The 21,076-nt window shown below is 42.7% G+C and overlaps 1 protein-coding gene across 2 annotated transcripts in view; it reads left to right on the top strand.

The window, feature by feature from the left end:
* Positions 1-21,076, top strand: part of ssbp4 (single stranded DNA binding protein 4) — an 82,405-nt gene that overhangs the window by 49,377 nt on the left and 11,952 nt on the right. For both annotated transcript variants that reach the window (XM_046391200.1, XM_046391201.1), the window contains exon 5: positions 11,066-11,155. In XM_046391200.1, coding sequence (XP_046247156.1) covers positions 11,066-11,155 — 90 coding nt within the window. The remainder of the gene's footprint in view (positions 1-11,065; positions 11,156-21,076) is intronic.

The raw sequence follows: 21,076 nt of genomic DNA on the forward strand, positions 1-21,076 counted from the left end.
TTTCTGGTGGTTGCTAAACATAAGTGTTGGACACTCGGACTGTGAGAGTGGACGGGTGAGAATTTGGCCTGAATGTCGAATGTGCTAGCGCACATCTATTGTTACAGTAGAGCAGAATAAAAGCAGTCATAGGCAGTGACTTTTTCTCCTCGGTATTTCTCTTATTCTGTATCCCCAGCACAGTGTTTACTCAGCTCATTTCAGCTATTACCACATTATCCAGGATAATTTATGGTAATTCTTAAACAGTTTCGAGCTAAAGACGTCTGACTTCAGCTTTTCAGGTCCACCATGTTGCTTTAGGCACTATGGAATGTGTACAGGCTGACTGTAACTCCCCGGCTGCTCTCTCTCTTTCCATTTTCTGTGTTCACAGTATATGGTACCACCACTTCCTCTTCTTTTCATCATGCACCTTTTCAGCTCTGCAGAAATAAAATCCAGTTGTGTGAGCCTAACATGAGAAAAAGAGAGAGAGAAAAGAAGTGAGCAGGAGAATATGAAAGAATGCCAAAGAATAAGGAGGAGGTAGATATTGCTAACAAGGTTGCCAGAGACTCTTTTCATTTTTAATAGTCCCGTAGGAGGTCTGGCTGATAAAGTGTTATGTTATATTATTAAATCTTGGCAAAGTTTGAGCTGCAACAGATTCCAACAGTGGCAAGTGTGAAAGTGAGTCTGTAGGTTAGATAAACTGCAGCGAAAGTAATGAACAGAATTGTTCAGTCTGTGAAGATGCATGTGAGTTTTGGATTTTCTAGAGTTTCTTTAAAGGTTTTACATTTCAATTTTGAGTAAATATAAATAAATCAAAATTAATCTGCAACACACAAATACAACTTTTCAGTCTTCTAATCCTTTCCTGTTTTTGATAGCATAGCAGTGATTGATCCAACAGCGCTCACAAGCTTTTTGTACTTTCTGCAGAAACGTATTTGATCAAACATACAAGGACATTACAATTACATGGTCAGTGTCTTAACAAGTTTTAAAAACAGCAAAAATTGAACTAAAGTCAGTCTGATGACCCACTGACCACCAGGATGCCCCTAACATAACAAATTAGTGTTCAGCTTAAAGATTTTAAAAATAGCAACATAGCAGCATTCAGCATTCAGTGTGTTGTGTCTCTTCTCCTCTGCTTCTTTCTGTTAGTGATGGTGATGTTCAGTGTTCCCTGCAAATGTGCAGATTTGGTGCACATATGGGAAGTGATGCGTGTTGAATACAAAACTCTGGCATCTGTCTTAAGAAAACATGCTTGTTTTTGTGGATGACAAATATTCAACAAACATAGATGATTTTCAGTGTTTTTGTCCAAGATTTGTGTGTAATATTCTCTTTATGTTTGTTGCTGGAATCAGTGAGAACAGTTACAGACAAAAGTCTGATGTCTGTGATGTGAGTCTTCTACAAGGCTAGGTGGATGTATTGTAAAGCTGTTAGTGAACTGGTTGCACAAGAATGGCAGAGAAAGTGTCATCAAAATTTCCCAATACTAACATGCTAACTGGACAGCTATGAGTGCTAACAGCAGAGACGTTTGTTGTTTGCGTTTCATTTTGATATTGATAAGTGCTACACAGGCCCTCATAGCAAGAGGGTTCCAGGTTCGAATCCTGGTCTGGGCCCTTCTATGTGGAGTTTGCATGTTCTCCCTGTGCCTGCGTGGGTTTTCTCCGGGTACTCCGGCTTCCTCCCACAATACCGAAAACATGCACATTAGGTTAATTGGCTACTCTAAATTGCCCCTAGGTGTGAGTGTGAGAGTGTGTGGTTGTTTGTCTTTGTGTGTTGGCCCTGCGATTGACTGGCGACCAGTCCAGGGTGAACCCCGCCTCTTGCCCATAGTCAGCTGGGATAGGCTCCAGCTCCCCCGCGACCCTGATGGATAAGCGGTATAGAAAATGGATGGATGGATAAGTGCTACACGTGAATGAGACATGATCTAGCTGAGGTACTAATTGTGGCATTTCACAGAGTTGATTATTTTTGTATTTATTAGACTGAAAGAGTTAAGAGCTTGTGGAACGTGGCAAACTTGCTGCTCACACATATCTCCCAGCTGGAAGGGCAGTCAGTGTATTCAGGCAGTGAGCGTCCATGTGTTTCAGAGGAGAGGCTTTGTAGGGAGTCCTGGAGTCTTTTCAGTTGGATGCTTTCAAATCCGGCGGCTCTTCCTCGTTTCTCCAATTTTACCCCAGCTTTAATATGTAAACATATATGCAAAAAAATGTGCGACAGACATATATTTAAACATATACAGGATGTAGTAAGTAAAAGATTGTACAGTTTGTAGGATGTAGGAACATGAATGTGGATGTCCAAATGTACAGAAAATAAATTTGCAGACATGTAAATGTCACATGGTGTTGCTCACTGAATGTCATTGTGTGTAGTGCATATACATCCTTGTCTATTTGTGCTTGTGTCGGTGTCTATGTGAGTGAATCCTCTCTGTTTGTGTGTGTGTGTTGAAGGAAAACTCCACTGTTGTACTCTCTAATGCTGTTATTTATCATCAGTGTGAGATGTTCAGTGCACTCCTGGAGTCTTTTTGCTGATGAATTGCTTATTATTTACATACTTTTTGTGATATCAGCTTTCCCTCAGCGTTTCTGTTGATTTTGCTGTGATTTTTATTATGTTTTTTTAATGCATGGGTGAAAGAGTAAAAAGTGACAATGGAGCAGTGAGGGAAGTTGCGGTTTTGAAGCTGAAAAAAGTGAGCATCTGCTTGGCAAAGCGTGACATGTCTTTTGGCTGCACTACATTCAGGCCTATGGAGACTGAGCAGAATTTGTCTGTGCTTCTTTCATAATGGATCTCTCTGTGTGTGATTGTTGAATGTTGGTGTATCAGGACACAGCAGTCTGATTCTGAGGTACTGAGACCAGATCCCGCCACTTACTGCAGATGTTTTGCATTGGGGAACTTACATTTGTCCCAGAAGAAAAAGACAATGAAACAGAGACAGAACTGAAGCACACATCACTGCATACCACTTTTTAAAAGTGCCAGAGTGTTTAGGGTGAAATCACCTGTGAAGTGGCCTTTCAGGGGATGATCTACCTGCTCCAGCCCTCTCTGACCTGCAGAGGTGAACGTTGACTGAAGCCCTGCTGTGTACAGAGCACACGTCTGGACTCAGTGAATAAGTGCCGTGGTAGCGTGACACCAGCCACTTATTTCAGATGACAGGAGGGAGATAGAGCATGATAAAATCATTTCCCCTAACTCTCTCTCTCTCTCTCTCTTTCTTTCTCTCTCTCAGATAAACCTTTACACACCTTTCCTGCATCTATGCTGGTCTTCACATTACGTTTAGTCTCCAACCTCCAAGCATGCTATTATTCCCTAATTAGCAGCATTAATAATCTTTAATTAGGCATATAGCTTAGAGTGCATGTAGAAATTTGCCTCTTTCATTCAAAGAGTGTTTGTGTGTGTGTGTGTGCACGTGTGTGTGTGCGTGTGCGTGCGAGCGTCATCATGACACCCTGTCCTCCGCTTTTCTGGTGGCTTTCCACCCAACACCAACTGCCTAATGAGGGAGTGAAAGGCCGTGTGTGTGTGTGTCTGTGTGTGTGTGTAATTAAAGAGCAGTGCCAGCAGGGGGGACCTGTGTTAGAAAGGGTCACCGGGCGAGCAGCAGGCCATCACCAACCTTTGGTCATCATCTACCGACACCAATAAAGCCAATAAAGACCTCTGCGTGTGTGTGTGTCAAGAGGCCAGCTACTAAATTATTTTACGTCAGTCGTCTATGAGTTTTGCACACTCAGTTTATGCATGTTTGTGTCACTTTCGTTTAGCTTATGGTTTAACAGTAAAGCTCCCTGGTAGAAGAAGAAGAATCTTCTTCTAGGCTTGAGGACCTTCCTGCTAACAGCTCTTAGTTTAATCAGTCATGTTGTTATCACACCACAGCCAAAGATTATTTTTATTAATTTCTATATAAGTTATTTTTCTGAATAATCGAGCAGTTGCTCTGTAAGCTGTCAGAAAATGGTGTAAAATGCCGTCAGAATTTATTAGAGCCCAAAGCAGCATGTTTAAATTGCTTCTTTTGCACCAGTTTAAACCCCAAAGATCTTCCATTTGCAGTGATAGGAAAGAGGAAGTAGAAAATCCTCACATTTCAGAGGCTGGATTCAGAGATTGTTCAAAATAATTGGCAACTAATTGTTTCAGCTCTTGAACCAGTGCTGTGTTGTTGCAAAGAAGCATGTGAATATCTTTTTGTAAATGTACAAGATGATAGTTTGGGTTGATTACAGCTTTTTATCCATTTTATTCTATTGGTTATGATCTTTTCTGTTCGATATGGTGACGACAGTTGTTGTCAGTGAGATCCAGAAAAAGCTGTTAGAACAAAGTACAGTGGAGCATGAATGACTGGCTACATGATCAGAGAGGTTGTAAGCAATCAGCCAACCAACAGGTCAGTCAAATTTACATCAAGTGTTAACCTAGAAGTGTGTTTGCTTGCTTGTATTTTCATGTTGTGATTTCCAATAGGAACAATGACTTCAAACTATGAAACTAACTAAGAGAGAAACCAGAGTGGTTTTGTCTGTCCCATCGTATGGATCCTTCCCTTCAGTCTGTCAGCTGCCATGTAGCCCACAGACAGTCAGCACATCAGTATCATGTAAACAGGCGGTGGGAACTGACAAGCACATTTGTCTGTGTTTCTGCATTTGTTTGTTTTTTCTAAAGCTTTTTTTTTCCAGGGTGTGTGTGCATAATGTATAAATTTGTGTGTTTATGGCTTTTACACTCCAGAGTGTGTCTTTCCTGTCAGGAGGTATGTGTGAATTGCCATAGGTTGATTGGTTAGCCTGAGAGGCAGCAGCAGGAGAAAAGGCAGGTGCTCCGGGGCAGCAGGGGGAGAGCCGTGGTAGCGTCCTCCAGTCACAGCGCCTTCCCTCTGGGCTTCCTGCTCCAAGCGGTGCCTGGCAGCAGCTCCAGGCTCCTGGGGCCCTGATGCTGGGAAAAGATGTTCGGGATACGGGGAGGAGGGATATGTGTGTGTGTGTGTTTGTTTGTGTTTGTGTGTGTTCTGTGGGGGGATCCCAAGCAGATTTGTTTACCGGTAATTAATTCACCTGATTGACATAACAGCTGCTGGAGCTATGGGAAGGCAGTGGCGTGTGTGTGTGTGTGTGTGTGTGTGTGTACATGCCTGTGCAGGGAGCAGCTCCTGCCGTCGAGGGCATTTTCATGTGGCAGGGGTGGGAGTCGGGTTCCCGCCAGAGCATCCAGGCAGCTCTCTGTCTTCCATCGATTAGACCCGTCTGTCGGCCGGCAGCCCTGCTTACACACACCTGCCTCTCCGCTAATCTTTAAAGAGCTGACTTCACTGACAGAGTTATTGGAGCACTCGAAGCTGAAGGGAGAGGAGGAGAACGAGGGCTGTGACAGAAAGACAAATGGGGGAGCTAAGAGGAGAAGGTGACGGCGATGACAGGGGAGGAATTCCTAGTTTGGTTATGGAGATGCACGAGGCCCGATGAAGCCAGGAGTTTGTCTGCAGATTAGTGTGGGAGCTGCAGAAACTTCACATATAGACACACAATGGAGCGTCCCTTCATATGTATGTTCACACTGTTTGTGCCTGCGTGGATCTCAGTTTGAACATGAGTATCGTTCTTTTTTTTTCTGATTGAGCCTCACACTTTCTTTGTAGCCCTTTTGCAACCAAGGACAAGTTCTTTACATTAACATCTTCAGCCCTTCTGCTATTTCTGCAGCATTCACAGTTTGTGTTTTTTTGTATAACTGTGGAGCAGACAAAGAATGAGAGAGAATGAGAGGATATAAACAGAAGTATGAGAGAGAGAGAGAGAGAGAGAGAGAGAGCCCTTGAGTGAATAATGTGCACTCAGAGAAGAGTTGGACTGGACTGGACTGTGTGTGTGTCTGTGTGTGAAAACTTTTGTTCAGAGCCTTAGGGCACCAGTGTGGACTTTTAACATTTTTATGTGACTGTGAACACATTACACTTTCTGTATGTGTTAGGGGTATAGAGAGAGAGTTTATGTGGGGATCACTGAAGACTGTAAGGTCAGTCCAGGCAGATCAGGCTGAGCCCACGTGATTTGAAAGAAACACAGGCTTGCACACATATATTCACATACGCACTCAACACAGGCACTAGCAGGTCGGTATCAGTGTTGTTGTGGCCAGCAGGTAGCAGTGTGTTGGTCTGCTTGTCTGGACCCAGATAACAGCAGATCCATTACCCCCTGGAAGCCGAGGTCTGATCACCGGGCTGATAGAGCCGCTCACTCACTGTCTGTGGGCCATCCAGCCTCCACTGTGGTGCTAAAGAGGCTCACAACCAGGGGCAGAAGGGGAACAAACGTACTCCAAGTGGTCTATTCCTTCTCATTTTATCAGTGAGACAAAAAATAGATTCCTTTTTAATGACTCTTCCTACCATTTGAATATGTTGACCAGTGAGATTAGCCTATTTTATCTAACATAAAATGAACTTGGATTATGAAACAACCTCATTTCCTCTTTGGGCTGATGAGTTTTGAGAGATAAGAAACATTATGAATTAGTAAAATAAATAAAAAAAACTGCCTTATTACTATAGTCACATTAATGATTTCATTCATGTGAAACTGCATTATGTAGTTTATTTAGAACAACTGTACAAATATATGAATAATATCAATGAATACAGTGGTTGAAAGCCTAGTAATTGCCAACCATAAATTAAATAGTTAAATATTTTGAGGAAATGCCAGTGTTTGCCTTCTTGCCAAGATTTAGATGGGAAGATTGACACCATTCTCATGGTGTGTGCCAAACATGTAGCAAACACAAGTTAGCTTAGCTTAGCATAGAGACTGAAAACAGGCGAAAACATCCAGCTGGGCTCTGTCCAAAGGTGACAAATTCCACCTAGCAGCACCTATAAAGCTCACTAATTAGCCTGTTGCATCTCATTTAATACAAACAAAACACGCGAAATTGTGTTTTTAAGAGGGTTATCTGCTGAATTTTTCTTTTGACCTGTACCTTGTTGCTTTCACACTTGAGCATTAAACAGGTGAGTGGATTTTGTTACTTTGGGCTAGGCTAGCTGTTCCCCTGGTTTTCAGTCTTTATGCTAAGCTAACCAGCTGCTGGCTCCAGCTTGATATTTACCATACAGACATGAGAGTGGCAACAACCTTTTCATCTCAGCAAAAAGCTATTGAGTGTTTTTCCCAAAATGTCCAACTAGCCTACTCCTTTAAACATATTGCTCCCTGATCTCCTTTCCATTCAGGAGCTTTCACCTTTCAACACGACATCATATTGCTAGCAGAGACATGAAAAAGTGCATCAATGAATTTTTCCCTCTGTGGGCAAGTAAGAAAATAATGCATGTTTCTCTCTTCAAAAAATAAAGTTTTAACAGATCAGAGTCATACCAAGCCAACACCCTAGAAAACAGAATAAATGAACGGAGTGCTTTTAGAGTTTGAGAATATTGAATGCTTAATTGATCTTGAAGCAGTTTTTCCAATATGGAGGATGAGGTATGGAATGATGCAGAATTGAGACTGAAGACGCTGTATGTAGTGAACAGGAGGCAGTATTAGTTAGAAATGTGTGCTGAATGAAGATAGCATTTATGAGAGCATATTTGAGAGGAATAAAGACTCGAATAGAAAAAAGAATAAAGTGTCATGGTTTTATGGAGGTGTGGAGAGAGTGAGACAGAGGAGTGTGGTGTGTGTGTGTGTGTGTGTGTGTGTGAGGAGTTAACACTGTTCAGGTTTGTTTGTGTGCAGAGAGAGAAAAAGAGGGAGATAGTGGCAAACAGGGCAGCTATCAAAAGCCACAGGCTGCTTTAAACTCCATCTCTGTTTCTTCTTCTTCTTCTTCTTATTTTTTTCTTCTTCCTCTCTCTCTCTCTCTCTCTCTCTCTCTCTCTCTCTCTCTCTCTCTCTCTCTCTCTCTCTCTCTCTCTCTCTCCCCCTCCCTCTCTCTCACTCTCTTGCTCCCTGGCCATGCTGATGATTGACGGCCTGAGGGTTTTAATGGGCACTGGAGAGCAGGAGCTGAGGTCGGGGTTGTCATGGCAACTAGGAGAAGGGGCCTTTTGCTGCTGCTTCACCTGAGTACTGTGGAGCCTCGTTGGCTGGCTGAGGCAGGCAGCCACACACACACACTCGCCACACATACACTTACATGCCAGCACCACTTCCATTCACTCTCCCTCCTCTCCCTGAGATGCCCTGCCGTTCATCCTCCTCTCTTCCTCCCCTCATTTTCATTTGCACCCTTTCTGTTTTTCTCTCTCTCTTTTCTCTCCTTAACACCAAATGCTCTCTGATACAATCTGTGTGTGTGTGTGCATGTGTGTGTGTTTGCATGTGTGTTTGGACACTCTCTAGACTCTCGACAGAACGCTGGAAAACCCACCTGTTTTTTTAAAAGAGACGACATTAGCATGGGATCCGAGGACAGTCAGACCATATCCAAATGTACATCAGGATAATTAGACTCGCCTAAAAACACACTGGACTCTAATAGACCCAAACAGAGAGAACACCAGCTAACAAGACTGGAAAACATTTTTCTTCCTGCACTTCACACTCCAATTTGACTCAAAAACACATTTTTATGTTTGACTAATTGCGAATGTGATCTGAGCTGAAAATCAGTCCGTGCGTATTACACACAGACCTGAGCAACCAAGCAACAAAACAACAGGATCTGACCACTTTAAACTCTGTATAATTTAAGCCTGACTCTGGTTGTGGTTTGGATCTAGGAACCAGACTAATGAGAATGTCCACCAGGAAGTGTCTTTCCAAGATATTTATATGGTGTTTTTGCTCTTAATTTTATAGTTAGCACTTGTGATGAGAAACATAGGGGGAGATGAAATGCAACAGAGCTCCCCATCCCCAGGTCCTTAGTGCTTCTTCATACCTGACCCAAACCACCAGGCTGCAAGGAGCTTCTATATAATTTAAAAGGTGAAAGGCTGGAAACTGTGCCTATACCTCATATCAGTGGGGCTAATGTCCATCTCTTATGAACCTTAAACCATCAGCTTAAACCAGACTCACTGTCGACATGGGTTGTGTTTGATGAATAGCATAGTTAATAACTTGGTTATGCTGGGTACATCGCTGGTGAATTAGCTCTTTTGACACTTTTGGCTTCATCCTCTCCCTGTTTGTCTACTGTTGAGGCTCTGGGGAACTGATATAGTTCACACACGGACCTCAGAATACTACAGAAACATCTTTGGCAGACTGTTCTTTACTGTCTGACCTCTCATCACCCTTTGAGAGATCCCTCTGTCTCTTCTTCCCTCCTTCTCAATCTCTCTTGTTTGCCAGCTCCTTCTGTCCACTCCTGTGGATATGTCCATGTCCACACTCTGTAAGTCCCACAGATTCACGCCCTCTTACCAGTGCAGTGTGTTCACGTACGTGCATGTGTGCGTCCTGCTTCACGGCCCCAGGGCCTGTTAGTGTTAGTGTTAGTGTCTGGGCCGTGTGGGTCAGTTGAGCGATGGAGGGATTGTTTGCTCTGGAAGTGAATGAAGCTCTAGTTACAGTGGGGAGGGGATGGAGGAGAGCACTGTGTGTGTGTTTGTAGATTTTTGTCTTTTGTTTGGTAGCTTACAGATTTTGTGAAATTAAAAAAGCATTATTAAGACTGTTACAACTTCTGTGGTTCCCCTACGTTTTTTCAACAAGCCCTCAAACCTAATCAACAAAATGGTTTATTATAAAAGCAGTTTTCTGACCTGCCATCTCAATGGTTAAGGCACATTTGGGAACTAGAGCTACTTGTTTAAGAAAAGACTGTGGTCACTGACAGTGTGTTAGTTTAGAAGAAGGCCTGTTTGTAGCTTTATAATCCCTCTTTTGCAGCTATCCTGTAAGTCACGAGCTGGCTTCACGTTCACGTTCTTTTTTGTTTCCTCCTCTCATTGCGCTGGCCATGTGTGAACGTCTCAGAGCTCAGACAAGGCAGTCATGACCAAACACCAACTGTCAGCCTCACTGCCTCAGAAGAAAAATTAGAGCAGAGACTGTCACATCTGTCTCCTTCCCAATGTTGAAAATCATTATGATTGAGCGCAAAGACGAAGGAAAATTGCAAGAAATGTATTTGGGGGGCATATTTAAATAGCCGTTTCATACAGAGGTAGAAGCAGCTCTGTATAAATCAAGACTTTGGTACTGATTCACATGTTTTCACCTTATTCATCTATATGGAGGAGGAATAAAACAATGATAGGAATTTAACAAATTTCAACAAAGAATGGGGTGGACTGGATGATGAACCTCAATACTTTCACACAATGTCTCTAAGTCGAGTCTAAAAACTGTTGCAAGAAAAGCGTGATCAGACTCTTGTGCCTTGTGACTTTGAAAACATGTTGTTTTGAGTATCAAGACTGACATTTGAGCTCTGGCCCTACACAGAGGCACCATTGGAAGACCTTTAATTTGAAACAGTTACAGGAAGTGTTGAGATTTGACACCAAGGAATGTTATTTTCAGTCAGACATTGTGTAAATGTAAATATTTCACATAGTTTTTGATGGTCAACAGATTATTTTGGAACTTTGCTCGAAAGAAATGGACTTCTTTTACATCTTAACAAAGCAGACCTGAAAATAGTTTGCAACAGGACAGCTAGCTGCCATGTTTTCAAGTTCAGCCAGTTCTGAAAAGGTCAGACTGATTTGGTTGTCTGCTTTGGTCAATCGGTGCATCGTACAAACTATAGTTCGCTGGAAACACACTGAAGCCTTAATATTCCTCCTAAATTATCTGTATCTTTGACAAGATAGTTTTGTGCTCTTCATCAAATAATGTATCTCTGAAGACTCAGATATCTGCATCAGTTATCTCAGTTAACTGCCGCATTTATGTCCTAAAATTCATTGAGAATAATCAGGAAGTTTGTGGCAAGCAATTTCCACATGCCATATCTCTCTTTCCATAATTTTAATTTTTTTAATTGTCCGGCAGCTGCGTGTTCCTCCATCGAACATGAATCCTAAGAGTATGTTGTGTGTTTTTTTCAGAGTGCAGCCGCTGCACCCAGTCCAGTGATGGGCAACATGCCACCCAATGATGGCATGCCGGGAGGACCCATGCCCCCGGGCTTCTTTCAAGTAAGGAAAAGAACTTTCTCACTCACTTCATCTCTCACCAACCCCCACCTTCACACATCACATGCCCCCGACAGCTCCCCTGCCCCTCCCATAGCCGCCGCTAAGCCTATCCTTCTGTCTCCTCCTCCTTTTTTAGCCTCTTTAGCTGTCCTAATCCCAGTCCAGATGTGTTCCCTTCTCTGTCTCTGTGCCTCCATCCCATATGTCTGTGGTCGTGTTGTTAACTCCTGGTGTTCTGTGTTACACTGGAAACACTATTAACTGACTCCTAAAGAGTTGCTTTGCATTTGCCTGAATGTGAAATTTTGCATTAGTGAGCTAGTGAAAGTGCTAGTAGATATTTCTTTGGTTGAGGAGAAGAGGAGAGGAGGCTGTTTTCTCTGGTTTGTGTTGCCTCACTAATTCCTCCTGTCATCGCTGTTCTCTGAAGGCTGTCTCTGAGGCTGACGAGGTCACACACACACACACACACACACACACACACACACACACACACACTCTCCCTCCCTCTCTCTCTGTCTCTCTCTCTCACTCTTTGTTTCCATCACTCTCTTCTTTCTCTCTCGTACACAAACATGCACACATACAATCCTTATTTGACACTTTGACACACATTAAACTAGTAACACTTAAAATATCTGCAATTGGCAGAAGTGACATGACAGCTCAAAAATGATGTCAACTTCAAACTGCTAGACCACTTTAAGTAATTGGAAAAGAACATTTCTATCAAGACAGTTGTTTAAGTGAAACAGCAGCTGCACATAAAAATCACCTACAAATATGAGGTTTTGTCTCATCATATTATTGCCAGTTCAAGCTTTGGGAGCAGTTACATTTTTGTGAAAGTAAAGGAATAAATCTGACTGTCCTTTGTAACGGGCAGGGCAGGTAAAAGGTCTGATTGTAAAGACTGTGCGATACCAAAACGTCGTAAGTTTAACTCCTTCAGCAGACGGTCATCCTGCTTTTGTGTCCTTGAGAAATACTTTACAACTCATCTTTCTCCAGATAAGAGCCTTTAAAGAAGTAGTTTCACATTTTTATGCATATTTGCTTTCTTGCTGAATGTCGAGTGAGAATACCTATACCACGCTTACGTCTTTCCCCCTGTTTGAAGTCTCTATGCTAAGCTAAACTAACCACTACAGGCTGCAGCTTCATATTTACTTTACAGACACGAGAGTGGTATCAGTCTTCTTATTTAACTTTCAGCAAGGAAGCGGATAAGTTCCCAAAATGTCCAAACCTATTTTTAAGTGGGAATCATTGCAGTGCTGTCTCTAGAATGAAAAATGTATCAATGCTGAAATCTTTTGTCGCTTAATCAGTTTAAAAGGCAGAAAATTAAGTATCAGGTCTGCCTTTTCAGATGTGAGATTTGTCACTTTTCTTTGTTAAGTGAAAATGATGGGGAGTTTGTTGGTCAGCTAAAATATGGGATTTGAAGACCTCACTTGTATCACCTCACTTGGAGATACAGTGTGGCATATTTTTCGCTATTTGCAGCAAACTGTGAGTTGAAAAAATGACAGACAGATTAATTGAAAGTAATTGCAGTTGTTTACGTATTTGTATGTATTTGGCAAAAATGTTTTTATTATTTACTTGTAAGAATAACAAAATGTCCAGTATTCCACAGTGCTCCTCGTGATTATGCACACATTTCCTCCAGCTGGCTGTTGAGCATGAAGTGTAAATACATAGTGTGGGGCTGTATAGCCCTTTGCCTCTGTCGTCTTGTACTAGTTGATGAGGCAGTCGTGTGCTGTGTGTGTATGTGTGTGTGTGTGTGTGTGTGTGTGTGCCCGGGGTCGTGGAGAATGTTAATGATGTATGAGAAGTGAGCAGGCCAGGGAGAAATCTATCTGATGGTGTTGCATGAGTGACATTGCTTTCCATAAATAGACCCCCGTGTGCATGACAGACAGACAGATAGACAGACAGACAGGTTGGGCAGAGGGGAGAGCAATATTCACTCTCTTCTCTCCTCGTCTCTCTTTGCTTAGCTCAGCTAATCTGAACAGCAAAGCAGGCACAGGAAAAGAAAACAAAAAAATAAAAGTGTGAACAGAGAGCCTGCACAGGAACACGGACAAAATGTTCTCCGCATCTCTCCAGACTTTACACCAGCTTTTCCTAAACCAGATGGTGTTGCCAGAACAGCAGTGTATTTAAATGTGCTATAGTGTGTCCATACGGCATCTTTCAACTTCAGCTCGAGCTAAAACCACAGTCAATGCTCAGGTAGCTGACATTCGCTTCCAGGTGCAGTCGGCATTAAAAGTGCAACCTACTCAGTTTTCTGCAGTTCATTTATTCATTCAGGTGGAGGGAAAGCAGATTTTTTTTTCACTATCTTTCCTTCCCACACATTGTTGAGATTTTGCTCAAAGTCTCATCTCAGTGCAGGTAAGGTCAGTCAGTCCACATTTGTAGCATTTAAGTGCATCAGACTCAAAACTCAAACATGTTTGCTTATGATATGGAATTGTGAATGGATTGTATCCACTCAAACAGAATTTTCTCCGGGCTTTAGTCATTACTCCACTCTGGTCCTTGTCTCAACTTGCTTTCTCCACCTTCTCCGTATCCTCTTTCCTTTGTACGCCTGGCATCCTTCTCCATGACATTTCCTCACTCTCTCCATTTCCCTTGTCTTTGAAACTATTATTTTCTCGCTCTCACACGCACTGCTTCAGTGACATATGCTTACTCACCGACTCTGCTGTGTGTGAACTGTCCATGTGTGCCGTGTGTGTGTGTGTTGCAGAAATTTTTCCCAGTTGCACTAGTGAGGTAATTAACATAGGTGACCTCAACAATGTTATTGGCTGTGGTCCTGGGAGAGAGGGATGAGGGGCAAAGAAGGGACAGTGGAGGAAAATGGAGGTGGAGAGAGGAGGAGGAGGAAGGGGAGGAGGGGGAGGGTGTTTGCCCCCGTGGTCCCCTGATCTGTAGCTGCAGGACAAGTTGAGCTTGAGAGACAAAGTGGCAAAAATACAGAAAGATGCTGTGAGGATCTCTCTCTCTGTTTATGCGATGTACTAGGGCTGTGCAGTGTGATGGTATACATATTGTGTGACAACAGAAAAACATCTGTCATTTCCTACTGTGCTTTATCTTTTATTTTGTTTCATATGAATTAACGCTCTTTAAAGCAATACTTTTCAATAGATGCAGGCAGGAAGTTAGGATGAATGAAGGCAAAACAAACGAACGTGGTGGAGAGTGAACGTGGCACAGAACAGGGTAGTTCCCAACAGGAAGGGACTGCAACCAGCCAGGACAAAACAAGGAGCTCGTACCTGAAAGAGCAGCCTTGCAAATTGTGCTGCAGTTACAATACACTAATATTTTATATTTTGCACAATGGTTTTAATAAAGAACAAAAAAATAATCAATTATTAGTAACTACCTTTCACTTGTGAAAATAGGCCTTTCCATGTGTTCATCTCATATAAACAATTAATTCAGTGAATTTAGAGAAGTTGTGCTACATCGTGGTGTGCATCGTGATGTGGATATCAAATGACTTATATGGAGATATGAGATTTTGGTGATATCGCACAGCCCTCCTATAAACTATAATCCTCCTCTTCTCTCAGCCAGAGTCCATCACTGCTGCGTCATGGCCCTCTGGGGAGGACAAGCAAAGGGGTGAGATGACGGGGGAGGAGGAAGAGGGGGGAGAGGCTGCGAGGAGGGACAGAGTTAATGACAGGGGGGAAGAGCGTCGAGGAGAGGACAGGACACAGAGACGTCGGGAAATTCTTTCAGAATTTTTTTTTTATTTTATTTTGTCTTAGATATTTGATCACTGACGACGATGACAGCTGATGACAATAGTGGACAGTTAATGGATTCAATTCCCAGTGTTAAGATTTACCACACAGTTTTTACAATGCACACAAGCGTAAAGCAGATGTATCGACAACTGGACTGCATAATGAGAAAAGGACACAAAATCTGGAAGAAACCAGCATAAATAAATGTGTCAGGCTTCTATCCAGGGAAAAGCAAATTAGATAAAATGTGTGCTCGTTGGAGATTTATATGGTCCATCTGTCAAATAATGCCCCAGAAATCCCTCTTTGTTGACCTTGTTCTCTCATCTACACGTGGTACGTCAGGTACTCCAAAACTTAATGCGCTCCATTAAGTCTGTAAACCAGTTAGGGTGGGGCAGCCTCTTTCTACTAAACTGGAATGGCTCCTCTTGCCAAAAGAAAAAAAAAAGGGATCCGAAGTCAAGGGCAGTGTGTTTTACTGCAGGTAATTGCAGCTCTTCAGGGACAACACTAAAAAGCACAACAAGCGGATTAGGTTTGATTACACATTTAAGAACAAGCAACCCAGGTATCAAAGACAAATTTTAAGAACCTGTTCAAAGCCGACACATGGCAGGCACATGGCGAATTAGGGAGACATCTGCTCTCAGTAATTTATTTATCAAAGGTAAGACTGACCTCAGGGTTCATTCTGGTCAGTTGTATTTCAAAGATGCAGATAAATAAGGTGAAGTGCTTTCACACGCGAATGAGAGAATGAAAATCCTGTAGAGATGGTTGAAGAATGGAGGCTCAGGTATTGTTTATTATCTGCAAGGGGTCAAATGTCAGATCTCAGCGTTCGGTCGGAGGCATTGTTGTTGGTCCTTCTGTGAAGGGTGTCAACTATTCGTTTAGATTGTGAGGGACAGAAAGATAGTCACAAGGTTGTGCCGTGGCTTTCCTTACACACCAGACAGAGCATTGTCGCCGGGGAACTGTGTGAATCTAACAAGGAGTTCAACTTCTATGACCACTGGATAAAAGAGGGCAACAGATTGTGTATTAAAAGCTTGTTGAAAAACTTAAATCTCTTTTTCCATCTGAAATGGTGCTGTGAATAGAAGACTTAAAAAGACAGATGCTAAAGGACCCAGATGAGAGTGTGCAGGTAGAACTTTTCACTTCTGCCTGAACTGAAACTCATTGAAGAGAGAACCCGTCTTTGGCTCTTATCATCACTCCTTATCCTTGAGAGGACAGCAACAAAAATGATAGCTAACAATTCTCCTTGAATGACAGGCCCTTGGAAATGAGAGGCATGTCATCAGCAAAGGTTTTCTCCATCCATTGTCCGCCTGTAGCTACTGCTAGACTTAGTTCAAACACGCTGATAACAGTCATCACTGTTAAACAGGGATTTCAATGTAGCCTTTGTCTCCCATAGTATACGCTCTGTCCCTATCAGCAGCATGTTTTCCCATTACAATATGATTTATCTGTTTCGAGACACATGTGTGAGCTCCCTCTAAACACACACACACACACACACATTTCCTTGTGTGTTAGTGAAACTTCAGCTGTAAGCTCAGATGGTTGCTCTCAGCTTTGGAGAGGATCACAGATATATATAAATCATTTGGTGCCATCCTAACATGTTTAAACGGCTGTCAGCTTTTCATGGCTGTCCTCTGGGAGAAAACACCCGTGATAGCGTGCTCCCATCTCAGAGCTGACGTGTTGCCATGGTATATACCATGAGCTAGCAGGAGACCTACTGCTGCCACTGCCGCTCTCTCTGGAATGTTAGCAAGGAATGACAATGAGTGTGCACTCAGTGTGTTTGTGTGTGTGTGTGTGTGTGTGTGTGTGTGTGTGGTGCTGTTCCTCCTGGCTTTGTTTGTTGTGCTCAGTGATGCAGGCTGCTTTGTGTTCTCGCTCTGGTCGTGTGTGTGTGTGTGTGTGTGTGTGTGTGTGTGTGTGTCCAGTAGTTTGATGGCAGTTACACACTGCCCTCTAGTGTTAGCAGCTGTAAACAAGGAATGAACACTGCTACTCTTCCGTCTTTTTCTCTCTCTCCCCCTCTGTTTGCGGTCCATCAGGGGCAGCAGTGTGGGTCTTCCTTAAGCTGAAATGAGTGGTGGGGAAGCGAGGGGCTTGTGTTGATGGGTTTGTGGTACTGTGCCAAGCTGTTATCTCCTTAGCCGGGTAGAAAATGATTTTATTAATTGCTTCATTTAACGCTCCCCCTCCTTCCTCCCTTCTCCTACACATATACACAAACAACAGCATGCAAACACTCCAGCCGAGCTACTTTTCAGACTCGCCCCACATACACCTCAGTGACAGTTGAAATGTTCTCTCTCTCTGCCTCTCTCTGCAGGGACCTGTAGAGAGAACAGTACGGCCATAAAGGCCATATGCTGGCCCATTCAGATGTAATAGCAGGAAGGCCCAGGGAGGCCCAGCCAAAGGAGCTATGCTCCATTATGGCACATTATAGAGAGGAACAAGAGAGAAGCACAGAGTGTGTATGTGTGTGCGCGTGCGTTTGTGTGTGTGTGTGTGTGAATGAGATTGTGTATTATCCACATTGCTGGAGTAAAAATGTGTTCATGCAGACACAATATGGGGACTGCTGGTCCCCACAAGATAAAATATTAAATTTCAGTGTTAATACTTTGGGGTTTTTGGTTAAAAGTAGGTTAGCATTATGGTAATGGCTGGCGTTAAGCATGTAGTGGCTATGGTTACAGTTAGCTGAAGGCTCCAGCAAATGATTGTAAGGCATTGCAATGTCCTCCTAAGTGACTAAAATTAGGCTGTGTGTGTTTGTGTTTAGAAGAGGAGCAGACTCCTGCAGCTGGATCAGTGCAGCCAGACCCCGCAGGGGTGTCTTGTTAGACACACACACATGCACACACACACTGGCACGTCAACAACAATAACCTCTGAGGTCAGACAGAGCTAGCGCTGCATTAGCCCCAGTGTGAACCTGCTGAGAGACAGAGCGAGCCAGTACAGCTGGTGTTAACCACCCAAAACATACACACACAGAGTGGCAGAACGACCACAGTGGCACCAGGACAAACGTCATAACTGTGCCAACATAGCCAGGGTACACTGATGTACAACTAAATAAACATTTCCAGATTGCTGGAACAGATTATTGATTGGCTGTATGTTGGTTAACAAGTGGCTTTATTGAACGTGTGACTGCTTCTCAGATGAGTCGGTTTCATGACAAGGAAATGAAAAACAACCAGTGCAGTAAAAAAAGTCACCTGCCATGCCTCATAAGCATAGGAAGCACCTGTTTTGAGACCGTGCTGCTGCTGCTGATGATGAGTGCCAAACTTGTGCTTTTGTATAAAGGGCTGTGCTCCTACTTATGAGCAGTATTGTTTTCACATGTATGTACAAACTCATGTCTCCTGCCAAAATCTGTGCTCTTATACGGTGTACCTGGCAGCGCAGCAGCACTGTATCTGTGCCCGTGGGAGCGTATTTATTTCATGCTGTCAGTCGGGCATGTTTATTTTCCCAGCGTGGCAGCGCCCACAGGTTCCTGGTGCTCAGCTCTGTCGGCACTCCACCGTCCCAACCATGCCAGCAGAGCACTCACACAGGGAGGGCGGCGCAGTGGGCAGTGTGGGAGAGTGAGGGAGAGACAGAGGGGGATGGGAGGGGAGGGGGGTGAGAGTGAGGGAAGAGAGATTTAAAGGGAGTGTGTATGCATGTGTGAGGCTAGAGAGATACAGCACACAGGTGATCCACACAGGTGAAGAGGTGCATGTGCGTTGGTGCTGAAACAGTCAGTTGATTTATCAAAGCCGGTCAGCAGAAAATTGCAACAAACTACTGATGGTAGTTGTGAAAAATGAATATGCAAGCTGCTAGGTGTAGAATTTCAAATTCATGACTGTGGCGCCATGATAGTCATATCAAAAGAGATACTGACACTGATCTTAGATACTTGAACAAATGAAATGAATTCAGCAGTTTTCACCAGGACTGTTTCACTTTTTCACCAAGCAAAACTTGTGCCATCATTTATAAAGATCATACAATGTGAATCCTGTAGAAATGTGTACATGGGTATTTATTTATTTAGCTAGTTATTTTAACATTTTACAGTGTAAACAATTACTTTGAAAATAATCACTGGAAGCACATATTAGAAAAACAAATGTTAAATCATGGAAGGAAATATCAGCCTTCCTGTCATCTTTTCCTGCATGAAAACATGAAGGTAAAATTATGTAAACGTGTCTGTCAGATTGTGTGTGTTTCTCAGGTTATAATGTTCGTGGGTAATATACCTATATACGTAATCTTTCAGCTTTTCACTGTGATGTTACTTCAGATACACACTTGTTGAAGTAGCCCCCCTCCAATAAACATACTCTACACGCGCACACATATTCAAGCGAGCACGCACACACCCACACACACTCAGCGCCTGAGAGAAGGAGATCCTGCTTTCACCTGTGAAAAAGACACAGATCTCATATTCACACTCATCACCGCTCAGCTGCTCAACTCTCTCTCTCTCTCTCACACACACACACACACCTGTGATGTTACCTGATAGTAGAGTGCTTGACGGAGGCTCTGGCAGACTAGTAGATAAGCCTGGGCTGGCAGTGGGTGGTCCTCCTTTTCCGTACTGATGTTCAGGTAGTAACAGTTCTCTGTTGGAGCGGCAGCTGCTGGAGTCAGATGAGGTTACTGTATCAAAAGACGCCAAGGTCAAAGTTCACACTGTATTAACTTAAATGTACTTAATGCAGTGTTTGCTCTGAGAGATTAACTCAAGAAATGGTTCACTCACTCACACATGCAAACTGAAACTGCAGCTCACATACCAGGGATTGAGTATTCAATCCTGAGTGGATTTAAGAGACAGTTATTTTCAACCTGGGACCCTTTTTTTGCCATAATTATGTTTGATTGGGTTCAAATATTTGGCACTTGTCTGCAGAGTGAAAGTGAGCGCCAAAATTAGCTTTGCTTTTGCCCTTGACTGGACAGCAGCACCTCGTTCAAACTGGATCGGGCATCATCAAGGCAGAATTAAGTAAAATAAAACCATGTTTAAAAATTCCCACAATAATTATTATTAACATGGTTGTAAAAGAATGTTGATTGAAGTCCAGCTTGTGAATTGATCTGATCTCATCTTGGCAATAAATGATTCATGTACATTATAATGTGAACCCCTTGCTGATGATGCAGCATAATATCTCTATATTGTGCTGTAATTATAGAAAGTTCTTTGGACACAGTGTCATTAGTCTCTGATTGTAATGGCAAATAGAGTCATCTGGAGTTTTACCACTGTATGTCCACTTATCAGGTTCTTATGGACGAAATGTTAGCTAAAAACTACTTCCTCACGCACTCAGACACTAACAAAGAACAGCATTATGAAACAGAATTATGATCCCATTGATGTTGGGTTTCCACTCATCTGATGTAAATCAAGTATTAACTTGCCTTTTACCTCTGGTTCAGTAGCTCTAGATGAAAATAACACCATTTATCTACCTGTATCTCTCTTCGCAGTCCCTTTTTTTTGTTGTTGTTGTTTCGTAACTCTGTAATGCTGTGCAGATATCATACCGTACCTATCTTGCCAACAATGTTGGAACTCAGTTTCACAGACCAGGACACCAAAACAGTGAGCTAAAAGTGTCCAAAAAGCAACAGAAAACTGGAGTTTGGTGTTGATTGTCAGTGGGATTGGCAGTACCATACTCGACCATTTCAGCAGTTACTGCAACCTCTTCACATTACAGAGTCATCAAAATCATGATCATAATCATCTAATGCTTGTACTACTTTTTACAGAAGATATGAAAGCTGGTGAGAGGGAAATGGTTTATAGAAAGGGGAGTAGCTATTAGATTTTTAAAATTATTATTATTTTAATGTTGTGAGCATCGCAAACAAAATTCCATTTAATTTCATTACATGTTGAGGTTAATCTCGGGACAAACATATTAAAACCCAGATTTGAAGATGTTGTGTACTAATACAGTATACGAATACAAATAGAAGAAAGCGTGATCACATTGTCCTTTCAATGAATAACTCCAGTGCTCATTCTGAAAAAGGTTGGTGAACATGATGTGTTTGCTGCTTTGAA

This window comes from Scatophagus argus, chromosome 6 (genome assembly GCF_020382885.2).
Source record: "Scatophagus argus isolate fScaArg1 chromosome 6, fScaArg1.pri, whole genome shotgun sequence".
In the NCBI taxonomy this organism is placed as follows: Eukaryota; Metazoa; Chordata; class Actinopteri; family Scatophagidae; genus Scatophagus; species Scatophagus argus.